At 43.4% G+C, this 15388-nt stretch overlaps 1 protein-coding gene across 1 annotated transcript; it reads right to left on the reverse strand.

The window, feature by feature from the left end:
* Positions 1-8888: 8888 nt before the first annotated feature.
* ECHDC3 (enoyl-CoA hydratase domain containing 3) lies at positions 8889-14705 on the reverse strand. Its single transcript, XM_053943815.1, has 5 exons — positions 14554-14705; positions 14346-14467; positions 12110-12207; positions 11062-11262; positions 8889-9614 (listed from the first exon to the last, which is right to left on the reverse strand). Exons 1-5 carry the CDS (start codon positions 14679-14681, stop codon positions 9285-9287), a joined length of 879 nt encoding a protein of 292 aa, XP_053799790.1. The 5' UTR covers positions 14682-14705; the 3' UTR covers positions 8889-9284.
* Between the last annotated feature and the right edge of the window lie 683 nt (positions 14706-15388).

A 15388-nucleotide genomic window follows, 5' to 3' on the forward strand; every position in this document is an offset into this window, starting at 1 on the left:
CCTTTGTAGTGAAAACTGGCAAAGCAGTTAAATTACATCTTCCACTCAATCCACTGGTGAGAGTTGTCCAGAAGCTGCTGGGCACAAAGCTGGCATAACCTGTACCCCATTGCCATGGGCTCCTGCAGGTTTGGCCTGGGCTAGACCCCACTTGCCACCTTATCGGTGTTCTTGTTGACCTGGCTGGGTTCACTGCATTCCAGAGCTGGTCGTTCAATGTTGTTTGTTTGAATTCCTCTGCTAGTCCAGCACAGCCCACTGTACTGGCTCTTTTGGTGTTTGAAATTGTAGATTTCCCTCACTGTGGTGGCTTTGAACAGTGAATGTGGTCTCCCATCCTTCTTCTACAGTATGGGAATCTGGGGAGAATTGGCTGATAACCAGTGTTCCCTGAAATTCCCTGAAATTACTACAAGTATCATGATAGGTAGTCATGCTCTCTTACTTTATATTAAGCCAGGAGTAAAACTGAGGCTCAGATAGAGACACCTGGCATTTGTATTCGTTCATATTTACAACAGTGTGATGATTACCTTCACAGACTTGCAGAGTGCTCACCTGGCCTGAGGGATGGAATGACTCAGTAGGATATCTGCATTACAATAGGAATATTGTTCCTGCTGGGAGAGGACTGAGAGAATATTTTTATTTTTCAACAGCTCCTGCTGTGCCTTGGCATTTACAGTCCATCTGGACTAACACCTTCAGCAGTTTTTTCTCTGCCTAGCAGACTCTGGGCCAGCAATGACAAGAACATTAGTTCACCACCAAGCTGTGAGTAGCACAGCTGATTAATTCTTATCATTCACTGCTTTTAGCGTGTTACACAGAACTTTACAATTTCCTTTACAGTTGGGGAAACTGAGTCATGTAGAGAAGAGATGGTGCCATTTAGTTCACCTGTTAAGGTGGGTGGAAGAGGCAGCACTGAGATTCTGGCTGGCTGAGCTCTGGCTGGGAGGCCCATCCTCTGGATCCTATTCCTGAAAGCTGGAGGCGTGAAGGCATGATTGTCACACTTCACTCACCTCTTCTACCTGGCTTGCTGACACAGCCTCCTTGGAAGATCTTTCTGAATCATTTGTTCCATCCAGAACCTCTTACCAAACTACACAGACCCATTTGGATCTGAAATTCAGACTCCCCAGGAAAGCCAGGACAGACAGTCTTTCCCAAACTGTGCTCAGCTGAATGGTCCAGCTGCCCAGACACAGCTGTATTGCTCACAGGTGTATTCCTTAAAGCAGAACAGGGTCTCCTCTTGCTTCCAAAGATCTCCCTGGAATTTTTTACCTAGTTGTCTGTCTTGAATCAGATTGCAACTGGTCCTCCAGTGTAATCAGTGAGGACGCAAAGGCAGGAAAAGTGAGAGAAGAAAGCTTAGACCTGACTTGCGGGGCTCCTGGGGCTACTTTTTCACATGTGCTCTTCGGAATAAACCAGGGCTCATTCCCTGGGAGCAGTCCAGTAGGAAAACAGGGCTGGCAGCACCGGCCTGGCGCAGGTCCCGGGAGCCGCTTCAAGCTGTGAGCTGCCATTGCCCTCTGCCGACAGTTCGGTGTACAGTGCCCTCCCTGAAAACAGTGTTTTCTGTTCTACGGCAAACAAGGAGTTCTGGGGATTTGCAGAAAACGGAAGGATCCTCCCTCAGACAGAGATTTTTGAGGTTTATTGCTTGATTTTTAAAAGTCCTTTATCACTGTCGTAACTTAGATGCTACACACCAGTCAGTCAATCAATCAATCAATCAATCACATATCAATCATCCCCCATCAAAGCCAAGTCCAGTGTGAGCTGTTGTGCAAGGCATGGAGTGTATGGGGAATGGAAGCCAAATTTCCCCTGTAGAGGTTGTGGTGTACAGGGACAACTCAAATAAAACATAGTGAAAAACCCCAGTGATCAGGCCCATTTTACCTGTAAGTCACTGAGATACTGAAGGGTCTGCCTGAGCCCACAAAAAGGCAGCTGTGGTTCCCTGCTGGAAGTCAGGTTAATTCAAAGCAGAAGTAAACCACAAGTCCTGACTGCAAGGAGAATGGATCACACTGTTGGCATCTTCTTTTTTTTTTTTTTTTTTGCTTTTCAATTTTTTTTCATCATGAAATTAGATAACTCCTTAGCTCACCCAAAGCTACAATTCAAATGTTTTTTGGGGGTAAAGTAGGCAGAAGCAATGATCTGTGGTAAACAGAAGGTTGGACTGGACAGTCACATTTCTTTTCTGTCTCTGTCAGTTTGCACAAGGTCATAGTGGAGTTTTGTGAGAAAGCCAGGAAGTGAATCAGTGTTTTTTATTTGTTTTGGTTTTGTTTTGTCTGTTATTGTTATTGTTTGTTTTGTCCAGAACTTTAAATTTTTTCCCTTTTATTTATGTTTCAGAATTATCTAATGAATTACATTTAAATATTGCAGTGAATGGGTCAGAAAGGTCTAGGACATTTAACAGGTGGGGTTTTAGCCTGTGAACTGCCACTGAGCTCTTTACCAACTTTTCATGTGGTAAATTTATTGTTCGTGTTTGTTATGAGCACTGAATAAATTCGTATTGCATTTCGACCATCCAGTGCCTCATAAAGATTTCAGGCTGTCAATGGAAATATTCTCGGGCTGCTTGCTCTGAATAAATGCTCATGTGGAAAAAGACTAAAAGCTTACAGGAACATCCACAGACAGCAAAGTTAAAGGACTTCTATCTTTGACAACTTCCATTTTAATGCGATGAGTACATAGAAGGGACTAAGTGTTTTTTCATAGGCTCTATAAAAGGATGAAGTCTTCTTTTGCCGCTAGATATATTTTATTCCCCATTTCAAGTAGCAAAGGCTTCTGATTTCAGTGATTCAGATCAGTTTCCAAGCCTATTAGTGGGGAGGAGGTATCAACATCTAAATTCCTGAACTTTAGTGCTGTCATTTTATTAAATACATTATAGCAGAAATTACAGAAACTGTAAAAATAAGTAGTAGTATTGATAATTAATAATAGTCTCAGGCTAATGAATAAGGGGCTGGTCATCTTTGCATGGTCCCAATGAAAAAGGGGTAAATTACGTCAGTTTTTCAGTCCTCTGCGTGGGTGCTCTGGAGAGCACCTCAGTGTTTCTCTTGCTGGGCCTTCTTTCAGAGAGCCAAATTCTCTCATTACCCTGTTCTTCCATCTGTTATGTCTCAGATTTGTGGACCCACGTAAGAATGAGTAGTTTAGTCATGTAAGAATCTTAGCATTTATTAAAACAAAATTAACCCTCAAGGAGGGAGAGAAAAAAACAGAATAAAAGTTCTGACTTCACACTGAGGTCTCAGAACCAAACCAACAAACAAAAAAAGAAAAAACATGCTAGTGAGGTCCTAAAAGAGAAGGGAGATTAATTTAGAATTATTCACCATGTCTATATTTATACAATATCCTAACCTTCAGAATGGGGATTTTTAAAAATAGGATTAACTCCCTTAAACAATAGATTATAAAGTTTTATTGGCATGAAGGTTGTATTTCATTAAACAGGTACAAGAAACGAAATATTCATATCTAGACTGAAGACCACATTAAAGAATGACTTCATGTGTTCATTTCCTTTTTCCTTTCCCCCATGTTCTATATATGATTTACTAATTCTTTATTGTTTCTTTCCAGAAGCATCACTCACTGTCTACACTGAGAATGATTTTGGGCCAGGAAGTGGAGACGACCAAAGCAGGTATATATTTCACTTTATCCTTGATGCTGACAGGGCAGAGTGGACAGGGAAAACATCACTCATCTTTCCAAACATGATTTCATCCACTGTAATTGTTTATAGGAGGACAGGTCTGGAATAAAACCTGAGTGCCACTTTGGAAGACCTCACGCCTTCTCTGTGATCAGCAGCTGAGGCAGCCTGAATGTCAACATTCCCTTATTGCAGGGAATGTGTCCTTAAAAACTCCTTCAGGAAGCAGAACTGCTTCTGCTCCCTCAGACATGGCCCATTACATCAGAGCTCCTGATGGGGCTCTAGCAGCTGAGTGACAGACGCAGACACTGACATCCATACCTGTGCTGCATTTCTGGGAGGGGATGTTCCCTCAGCAGGACTGGTGGATGAGATGGAGAACTAAATCTGTGTTAAATCCAACAGGTTAATCTGCACTGCCATCAAAGTGAGGTTAAAGAGTTGGTGGGAAATTTTATTTTTAGTTAGAGTCCATGGCATTACAAGTCTTGGTTTTGGCAGGCTGAAAAGACCCTCCTGCCTCTAGGAGGGAAAATTAAAGGTTCTCATATTAAGTAGCTTATGAACATTAGTCACGAATCAAACCCATTTTAGTAGTAGAAATTCCATTAATTATTTTATCATCTGGTTCTGTTTTAATTTCTTTGTCTATAATAACCATAATCAATAAAATATACAATAGCCCTATGATATTCCCACTATCATGACTCCAGGATACAAATATTTAAAATAAATGTTAATGCTTTAAAACTCATAGCATGAAAACTACTGCAGTTGGGCACATCAAATTTTTTCCCTTTCCAAATACACAGTTGTATTAGGGGTATATTTCTACTATTTTCTTTTTAGAAGATCTATGGTTTTGACAAAAATGATTCTTAATAAGCAGCCAGGAGGTGGTACATCATACTGTGGAGAGAGAGAAAGGTACAGCTCTGATGGCTTTTCCCTTCCTTTGCAAGTGTAAAGCAGGATGTGAATGCATTATTCAGGAGTGAAATTCAGAATTAGTATAATTGAGGTGCAATGCCAGTGGAATCAAGACAAATGAATCTTGCTCATTGCAGTATGAAATTTGTCCTATAGCTTTAGGTCTTCATGGAAATTTAACCATTTGTCTAGTGTCCTTATTGCTCAGATACAGCACCCAGCATTTCCATGAGATTATTTAAATGCAGAATTATTAGAAAAGTTTGCAGCTACAGAGATAGATGGATTTTACATAAAATCTCTGCTCTTTGTAGCAACACAGTGTGATATTGAAAAAGATAATGGTCAGAAAGTACATTGCCAGGCTTCTAATGAGAAACTGTTGACAGTAGAATTACCCCAACATTCATCAAAAAGCCAATAAATGTCAAGCAAGAGGCCGTTGATGCAGTAGCTCATAATTCCTGTTCAGAAGTCTCTGCAGTCACTTCAGGGTACGCAGTCATCCTGCATTTCTGCTGATTTTACCAGAAACTTTGTTGCTGAAGAAATACAAGGAGCAGGTGTCAGCATTCCGAGTGCCACTGCTACAGTGCCACGGGCTCACTGTGAGACCTCAGGCACAGCACATTTGGCCTCAATTTCCCCATCTGCAATACAGGAATGACAAGACAGGAATTACCCAGAGGCAGTTCTGTGAAGGACATGGTGCTGCCATCCAAATGCTCACAAATCATGAGCTAGGTGGTAAAAAGTCTGCTGCTGACTCCTGCCAATGAGGTAGCCATGTATTTTTAATGTTAACTATGTCCAGCTTTTTGGGCCTTTGTAAGACGTATTTGCAAGCTCTCTCCTCCACAGTACAGGAGATTACTTCAAACCAACCCCAAAGTAATTCTTACCCAGGCTGTTGAATTCTGGGTTGGGTGGCCTTAAGGAAACTCCATGAAGTTTATATAAAAGCTTATATAAGCTGTTCTTGGGCTCTGTGGAGCACAGAGGGTATAAATACCTTGCCCATTACCCAAGTCTTCTGTTTCTACTTTCAGTACATATTCCCCAGGTGATGTAGTGAGGCAGGTCATTACCTCATCCATGAATTAGGAATAATCTTGTGCCTTGTGTTATTTGTCGCTTCTCCCTGGCTTTCCCTTCTCATCTCCCTTCTTCATGAGGGGAGCCTGAAGCTATATCCCACGTAAAACGATCACATCCTCTAGATTTTGCCTTTGTATCTTTTCTAAAATTTCCAGGTAAAAGCTCAAAGCCATTCCTTTAAGGCCTCAATTGACTCTGAGGCAGTTAATTCCATTCATGCTGGCAATTCGTTGCCGGCTTATCATGACTGGTTTCCATTCCAGCTGTTCCTGTGTATATGGATAGAAAATGTGTCCCTGTTGGTCATTTCCAAGGATAAGCTTTATCCTAGAGGCTGTATGCAGATGGAGCTGCACTTAGTTTCCAGAGCCACATGCTGTTAGGGTGACTTGAAACTAGGCTAATTACCTGGCAGACTTCTCTGCAGAGAGATTCTTTAATAAAAATGGAGGGGGTGACAAGGGATAGCATCCTTGCTATTTTGGGACAAACTCTTCCCTCAGGCAGCAGATAAACATGGTGATAAGGCTCCCAATCTATCATTTGATTTGCTGTTTCTTGGCTGTAGTACTCAATTAACAATTCTGGAACTGCTCTGTTTCCCAGGAATAGCCTGTAAATCCATTGAATTAAACAATAAGGGCAGATGCGGGCAAAAATAAAAAGCCCATGCAAGTCGGAAATGAAAAATTAAGTTGTTTTGTCAGTCTTCAGGGGCCAATGTAGGAATGTTATAAAATCTTCCGAAGCTTTTCTGTCTAGTGTTCAAGCAAGAGGGAAATGTTCCTGTGGATACCAACATTTTTAGAACTGGTGATTGCTAGTTACAAAAGCACTACTGACAGAACAAGGCAGAGTGGTTTGAAACTGAAAGAGGGTAGGTTCAGATTGGGTATTAGGAAGAAATTCTTTAATTTGAGTGGTGAGGCACTGGAACAGGTTTTCCAGGGAAGCTGTGGATGCCCCATCCCTGGAAGTGTTCAAGAGCAACCTGGTCTAGTGGAAGGTGTCTCTGCCATGGGGTTGGAATTAGATGGTTTTTAAGGTGCCTTCCAACCCCAACCATTCTAGGATGATGCTATAATTCTGTAATTATGTAATTACCTTACTACATGAAATAGTACAAATACTGTGAAAACTGACTTAAAACAAAAATATATTTTCTCTTGAAGATCTGAATGGAGTTAATAATATTGCCAAACTCTGTAGATGGCAATCAACTGTAGAAGAATTTCTGAATATCTGAAAGAGTGTGCTCATCTAACCTGTCACTCATGCTTTATGATGGCCAGTGAAACCGTTATATTACTGCAGTTAGCTGGAAAGGGCACTGCTCCGCAAAAATCAGATAATGTACTTATTTCTAAAAGCCTGGAACAAAAGAGCCAGTTGAGATTTGCTGAGTAGTTGCAAGATAGCCATTAAATATAAATATTTTTAAAAACAATTTACTCTTTCCTAATGCTTTTAGAGCAGCATGTGGGAACAGAGTCTAAGTGCAGCATCTTGCTGCATTGGAAAGGACATGATGAAGGTTATTGGGCTCCAGATTTAACTCTTCCATCTTGCAATTGTTCATAACAGTTTCTAACATATATAAACTAAGAGAGTTTGTAAAAAAATTATCCATCTTTCCTGGTTGTAACAATAAAAAATTGTATTTTTAAAACAGCTAGTGCCAACGATGCACATTTTTCACATTCAATGTGAAACAGTGTAATGGTCAATTAAAGTTTAAGTTTCCATTCTTAAAATTTGTAGCAGAAATGAAAATTTTGTTCTTTTGAACCTGTAGATAGAAAAGGGACTTGCTTTGTGGAACTGTATAATTGATATTTCCACATCTGGAGTTTTAGTAGCCATAGGTAGGATTAATTTGATCTAACTTAAGACATCCAAGTCTGCACCAAGCCCTTCAGGCTGCTTCTACTGTCAACAAAGAAAAAAGGTCCATCCATACTGTGATTCACATGGTCTTGCTTAGACGTCTGTTTAAGGATGAGATGGATGAGCCCTCATGATTTGGCTATGTGGAACTTTGGAAAAAATGTGTTTGCTGGGAGGTCATCCCATGTTGATCTCCATGGATTGATACCAAGGCTCCTTTCATCCAGTACTGCCATCAACACATCCTCTGCAAATCTGCAGTTTCTGCAAAATTGGTGCAATGGCTGACACCCCAAATGGCCTGGCTTCAATCCAAAGCAACCACGATCCAAGGAGAAATGCAAGTTTCTTCACCTGGGAAGAATAACCAGTACAGGATACCAGTACAGGTGAGGAGTGGACTGGCAGAGCAGAGTCCTGCTGGAAATGAACTCCCAGGGCATGCCTGGCTGAATCCAAGCCAGCAGTGCACTTTCATCACAGAGCAGACAAAACACACACTGAGCACTACTCACAGGCCAGCACATGGCAGGCCTATTTTGCTCTCCTCTGCTCAAATCTGGTGAAGCCATATTTAGGATTCAGCCCAGTTTTGGCATAACCAGTACAAAAGGGATCTGGAGAAACTGGAACTGGTCTACTGGAGGGATGCCAAACTGGTTACCCAGAGAACATGACCTACAGGGAGGGTGGAGGAAGTCAGTCTAGCACAGAGCAATCTACGTGTGGTCTACATGCAGCCTGTGACTGCTTCAAGAGAGTTACACAGATAATGGAGCTAAACTTTCTCAATCATGCCAAATAATGAAACAAGAGGAAATGACCAGAAAATGCTGCCTCAAGGCTCAGACTGGACATTAATAAAAAAATTCACCTTCAGGGTTGCAACTGATTACCCAGGGGAGCAGCTGAACCCCTTTTTTTGGAAACTGTCAAGCCTTTAAATCCATGGCTGAACTGCTCCAGTGCTGGTAAAAGCTCAGCTTTGAGCACAAGGGTGGACTTCTCAATTAACACACAAGCCTGAAAAGTACAGCTGGGGCAAGACACTGCCTTTCACCCCAACCCATGCTCATCCTCCCTGCAGTCAACAAAACTCCCTAGAGCTGGGAGTTGAACTCATGGTGGAAAATCAGGATTTGTGTGAGACAAACTGCTGACACATACAGTTCACAGGAAGATATGAGGAGCAATGGACAACTGTGTTACAGGCTTCTGTCTCTAACACTCAAACAGTCCTGGAATCCATTATTACACAAACTACCATCATCTCCGGAATGTTTCCAAGCCCTTCAATTCTCTATTAATAACAATAAATAACAATTCTCATCCAGAACTATGGAGGGGAGGTGATGAACAAGGTGATCTGAGATCCGTCTCCGCCCCTGTGACTCCGTATGTATCCCGAGACAGGTTAAACTGTTTTTTGCAGCACAGAGTCACTTCTAAAACCACAGATTAAATTCACTACTATCAAAGAAAACCCATCTTCTTTGATTTTTCTTAACATTTATTACATACTTAGAGTAAATTTATTGTGTCTGGCATTTGTAAGAAGAGAAATTTAACTTTCAGTAACAATAAAAATATAGTTCCCAAAGGCAACTGTGTGAAGAATCATAAAGCACAGCTAAGGTTTGTTTAGAGACAGGACTCATTTCTTCTCCTCCTGAGAGTGTGACCAGACAGGCTTACGCTTCTGAACAAAGGCTTCAATTCCTTCCTGCCCATCTCTCAAAGTCAAATTATCTACCATGACCTTAGTAGTTATTTTGTAAGCAGTGTCAAGGTCCTGGGTTATCTGTCTGTAAAAGGTAGCTTTCCCCAAGGCCAGGACGGATTTGCTGCTTTCACAGATCTTCTGAGAGATTTTCATGGTTTCTTCTTCCAGCTTGTCTTCTGGTACCACCTTGCTGACGAGCCCGTGCATTAATGCTTCGTGGGCAGACAGAGGTTCACCTGTGAAAAGCATCTCCAGTGCCACCTGAACAAGGAAAAATATTGAACTAAGTCAACGCAACTCAGTGCTTTGCTTTGTTTGGGGAATTTCAGCCTACTCCTTCAAGTACAAGTTATTATTTTCACAAATGATTTAAGTCTTATGGTCTTCTAAACTGCCAAGGACCTGTTAAAAGGTCTCAGCAAAGAGAAGGACTGGGTCCAAAGCTGGTATCTTCAAACCTGCCTGCTGATTCCAGCTGTCCTAGACTGACACCCCTGGGTTTCTCTTCAAAAGCCCACAATCTCTAGTGCTTGCTGTAGGAATTAAAAGAGAAGTGGATCATTTACAAAGTCAAATGACTGAACTTGGTATTTTAAGTGCAGTTTTTGAAAACACCTGTCCTAGTTTTAAATATGGACTTTTTATAGCCACATTATTTCTGTCTCCTGCTGCTTCCAGCATCTGGGGCTTGAGGTTTGAGATTAAAAAATCCCCCAAATACTCAGTGACTATTCAATGCTGTGTATCAATAAAGTTTTCCAAGACTCCTGGAGCAATTGACCAACACCTGAATCATAAGAGCTGATTATTCTCATTAGCATCTTTGTACTGGTAGCTACAAACAATGGCAACTTCTTTTGTTAAAAGGTAAACACCACCAATTCTGGGAACTGTAGGGAATGTTCTTATTGCTTTGAAAAGTGGCACAGAGAAAAGTATTTCCCGCACATTTTAAAAACGTAATTCTACAGCCCAGAAATACTAACTCAGAAACAGCTGCAACTGCACATGAGAACAGACTTGGAAAAATCCCCCATGGACTCTTATTTGAACAGGATGTCCCTGCAGATAGGAAATTTCAAGCTGAAGCTTTTATCCAGCAATGGGATGTGTGCAGTTCAGTCACTGCATCTCAGCAGAGCCCTGCTGGGCTTGGACCGTCTGCCTGCATGAATCCCATTGGCTTTACAGGTTTTGTACTATTTTTTTATGCAGTGAGAGATGTGCAGCCACAATCAGTAGGACATAAAACAGGAAGATACTATAGGAGGGTTTTAGGTGCTATTTAAAGTATCTTGATCTACAGCCAGGCAGATCCTGCTGGCAGTGAAATGTCATTGCCTGGCAAGAATTGATGCCTTGGTGGGATTGTTATCCTAAACTTGCAGGGGTTTCCTCCTCAGGGGAGAACATCATTGGCTAAAGCCCTGAGCTGTCTGTTGGAAAGGAAAGGGATTGCTGAGCTGGTGGGCTGCTGGGACGAGCTCGTGCTGGTTGGAGTCACATCAGTAGAAAACTGCCTTTCCTAAACAAGAGTTCACCCTTTATTATTTTTTCCAGTCCAAAGAGTTATGGAGGTGCCTTTTGAAATAAAGTATTTTGAATGTTGCGCTGCAGGAAAATAAAGTTTAGGCAATGGAACTAAAATTCCTGACATGTGAACCAACTTTTTGCAAAATTATGAAGAATATCTGGAAAGGAAGTTTACCTTTCTTGGAAGAGATCTGCCCAAGGCCACAGCTGGTGTGGAGCAGAACAGCCCAATGTTTACTCCAGGAGTAGCAAACTGAGATTTCTCACTTGCCACTGCGATGTCACAGCTTGCCACGAGCTGGCAGCCAGCTGCTGTTGCCAAGCCGTTTACTTTGGCAATCACTGGCACTGGAAGTTTCTGGATTAAAGTCATAACCTGCATGCACAAAAGAGGGGTCAGTATAGAAATTCAGGATGACACAATCCTGTTTTGGAAGCCATCACAAGTACCTTCCTCTCTACCAAAAAAACCCCAAACTTTTGGATCTTGGTTCCTTTCTGATGAAAGGATGATAAAGGGCCTGTGGCTTTCACACAGCTTTCACAGCATTCCTTAAATATGGGCTCAGCAATGTCTTAGAGATTATTAGTACTGCAGGAACTAGAACAAAAGGTTTCAAAGTACTCACTGTTGTCACACTGTGGAGGATTAGAGGTCAAATTCTAGCTCCACCACTATCAAAGGGGATTTTGCCATTCTCTCCAAAGGCTCCAGGATTCACTTCCCCACCTCCCTGACCTGTGTCTTTAACAAGAACTTGGACAACCAATGAGTCAGATCTTACTTTCACATTGTCTACTTGTTGTTTAAGCTGATCCTGAAATTGTAACTAAATAAATGCTGGGAAAGAACATTTGATCACAAGTGATTTGAAACTGGTTATCCCTTGACTTCTAGAAAAGACATTGCCCGAATACTCAGCTGAAAGGAACACCGGCTAAACTAAGGAACACACCTTGACTGTGCCCGTTGTTGGAGACTTGCACATGGGCATTCTAGCCCTTCTATTTACATGCAGAGAAATCCAGGGCAAACATAATTTCACCAGGATCAGGCATTAAAATAGCAGAGCAGCAAAAATCAAGGAACAGGAAGGAATTGGAAAGAATCGGAAGGAATAATCTGTACTTTAGCAAGCAGATGACCAATGCTGTCCCTCCTTAAACCAATGCTTGCTCTTAACACCAGGCAATGGCAGAGGCACTCAAGAAGAACTGCTTACCTCTGCACATAATTCAAATACTTGGGAATGATGCTTCACATCATCTTCACTTGACAGTTCCTTTAAATCATGGCCGGAACAAAATACAGGTCCTTCAGCTGCAAAGAATTTCAGGGAAAGTCAGTCTGAAGTAATAAAGAAATCAGGGGTTGCAGCATATCAGTGTCCCAGCTAAAGGGATGTCAATGAAATGTCAATGTTCAAAAAGGAGTTTGGGGAGGGAGTTTTGAACAGAATTCCAAAATACTGCCTTCTGGGTTTTGTGGTAACTTTAAGTTGCTGCAATGCAACATTTAAGCACAGTAACACCCATTACCACTTTTCAAGGTCTCTTTTACTTGCCTTACACTTAAGTCAGTTAGAAAGAATGCATTTCACCTCTGGGCCCAGTTTTGTGTCAGAATGTTCAAAACAGCTCCTCAGTTCAACACAAACTTATCAGCTGGAGCAAGGCTGGAGTTCTCTGCTCTCAGACTGATAAATATACTTAGTCCCTATTTATTGTATCCAGAATTAATTATTAACTTTTGCTAAATAAGCATCAGTATTTTTTCTGTCATGGTGTTGAAGGTCACAATGGAAAAAGAAAGAAAAAAGGTTATTCTGCTACAGGAGAACCAGAAGGGTTGTTGGAGTGTTTTCTCCACTACTAAACTGTCATCTAGAGAAGCCCCAAAAGCATGTTTAGGGTTTGGGCAGCAGAAGAGGAGCTATCTGTGGAACTAAACTTTGGATTTGCTAAGATCAAAACACTCTATAAAGGTACACAATCTTCACAATAGTTTTGCTCTGTTGTGTGACTACCTGCCACTAGAACGAACCAATGTGATGCTTTCCAATCCTTCAAAACTTCTCAGATATTTGTATGGATGTGACATTTCCAGCTACACCTATGCAGATCAAACCTTACCTATCGATTTGTTTCTTATGAATCAGATTATTGAGACACAATCTATCCACAAATAACCAGACAAATGTCAGTCAACTCATGGGGTTGGCAATATATATTTGGAGATTAATTATATCTGCCTTTGAACCTCATTGAAGAATCCACTGCAAAGTCTGTGTTAAAGGCCCAAAGCATTCTCTGAGGAATCTTTTATTTTCTTGAAATTTCTTCTTTTGTGTTTTATTCAGCAGGGAAATTAGAAATAAACAGGAACATGCAACTTCTAAAAAACTAAACGCAATTGTGCTCACAAACTCCCAGAGCACTGTACTCCCAAAGAAGAGCCTTCAGTCTTTTGCAAAATTTCTAACTGCTGTTTGAAATGAGGGATTTGTATATTTAAACTCACCCCTGTGAAATCAGCTCTCTTCTACTCTTGTGTGTGTGCCCTAACACACAGAGTTTTCTCCTATGTATCGGAAACAGCATGATCCTAAATTAATAAACCGATTTATCTGAGATGTTTGGAAGGGGGCAGAGGAAGGTTACCTTAAAATAGCAGAGGAAAAAAAGATGGCTTAAGTACGGCTCACTTTTCATTATCTTTAAGAACACTACAGCTTAATATGTAGATGGCAGGAAACTAACAGGCTCTGGGAGAGGCTGTTTTACATCTGTGGGTCATGGGTGTCTGTCTTTCTTTCACTGGAGTGTTTTTAAAAATAGTTCTGACAAACCACTGGCAATGATGAGGCTGATCCTGGCTAAGAGCAGGGAAGCAGAGCACTTGATTTGCAGAAACCCTGTTTTTTACTACAGTCTGTCAACAGGGCAACAAGTGCCATCCTCCCTTTGCCTGTTCCTGCACAAAACCCCTATGTGGGGATGTTAATGCTTTACTTTGTTAACTCCTAAAACTTTTTATTAGTTTGGCTTTTGTTCTGCTTAAAGTATTCCTTATGTACAGTCTTAAAACCAATTAACCCTGACCCTAAATTGCCGACTGTAAACACCCTCATACCCCCACCAAAATACTGACATTTTGAAACGTGTTAATGCTTAGACAAGTTGGCCAAAACCAAAAGCGTAACAAAACCCCAGTCAGTCGTTAGTGCTGAGTTAGGAATGAGGAATTAAGTTCTGGAGAGGGGAAGCTGGGGTGAGTAGAGAGGAAGAGCGTGACAGGGAGGCCTGCCGGGTGCTGACAGCCGCGGGAGACCACGGGAGCATTAGGGAAACACACAGGTCCCTTCCCGGCCCGTTTCCTGTAATTCCCAGCGAGGTTTGGGTTTCGGCTCCGCGTTCGCCGGTGTGTGCCCCTGCCCGCCCGGCCGGGTGCCGCGGTACCCGCGATAACGATGACGCGGAGCTCCCGGCTCTTGACGTCGTGCAGCAGGTCCCGCCGCAGGCTCTGCAGCATGGGCAGCGACAGCGCGTTCCGCCGCCGCGGGTTGTTCAGGACGATGGTGCTGCAAAACCCGTGAAACACAGCGGGGTTACGGTCACCGAGCTCCCAACGCGGCCGCGTCCCGGAGCCCCCGGCGCCCCCGCTCACCGCACGCCCCCCGCCTGCCGCCGCTCCGTCAGCGGCTCCGCCGGCGGGGCCTGCCCGGCTCCCGCGGCCGCGGCGCTGCTGAAGGCGGCCGTGAGGGGCGTCCGCAGCCGGCACAGCCGGGCCGCCATCGCTGCGGGGTCGGGCCCGGCCGGGCCGGGCAGGGGCGGAGCGGGCCGGGCGGGAGGAGCTCCGCGGCACCGGGGTTGGCAGCGCGGCCCGAGCCCGGCCCGGCCTGGTGCTGCTGCCGGGGCACAGGATGGCAAAATCGATTAGGCTGGAAAAGACCGCTGAGACCGTCGAGCCTGACCTATGACCAAACAGCACCTTGTCAACCAGACCATGGCACTGAGTGCCACGGCCACGTTTCCTTAAACACCTCCAGGGATGGTGACTCCACCACCTCCCTGGATAGCCCCAGTCACTCTTTCTATGAAGAAATTCTTCCCAATGTGTGACCCAAGTCTCTCCTGTCACAGCTTAAGATCATAACCTCTAGTCCTGTCGCTGGTTGCCTGGGAGAGGAGCCCGACCCCCACCTGGCTCCACTCTCCTGTCAGGCAGTTGTAGAGAGTGAAAAGTCCCCCCTGAACCACCTTTTCTCCAGGCTGAGCCGCCCCAGCTCCCTCAGCTGCTCCTCTTCAGACTTGTGCTCCAGCCCTTCCCCAGCTCCACTGCCCTTCTCTGGACCTCTCCAGCAGCTCAGTGCCCTTCCTGAGCTGAGGGGCCAGAACTGGGCACAGCACTCGAGGTGTGGCTCACCAGTGCCCCTGGTGCTGCTGGACACATCATTCCTGGAAGAGACCATCCACACAGAGCCTCCCTCCGTCCTGCTCTC

Source organism: Vidua chalybeata, chromosome 5, assembly GCF_026979565.1.
Source record: "Vidua chalybeata isolate OUT-0048 chromosome 5, bVidCha1 merged haplotype, whole genome shotgun sequence".
Classification (NCBI taxonomy): domain Eukaryota; kingdom Metazoa; phylum Chordata; class Aves; order Passeriformes; family Viduidae; genus Vidua; species Vidua chalybeata.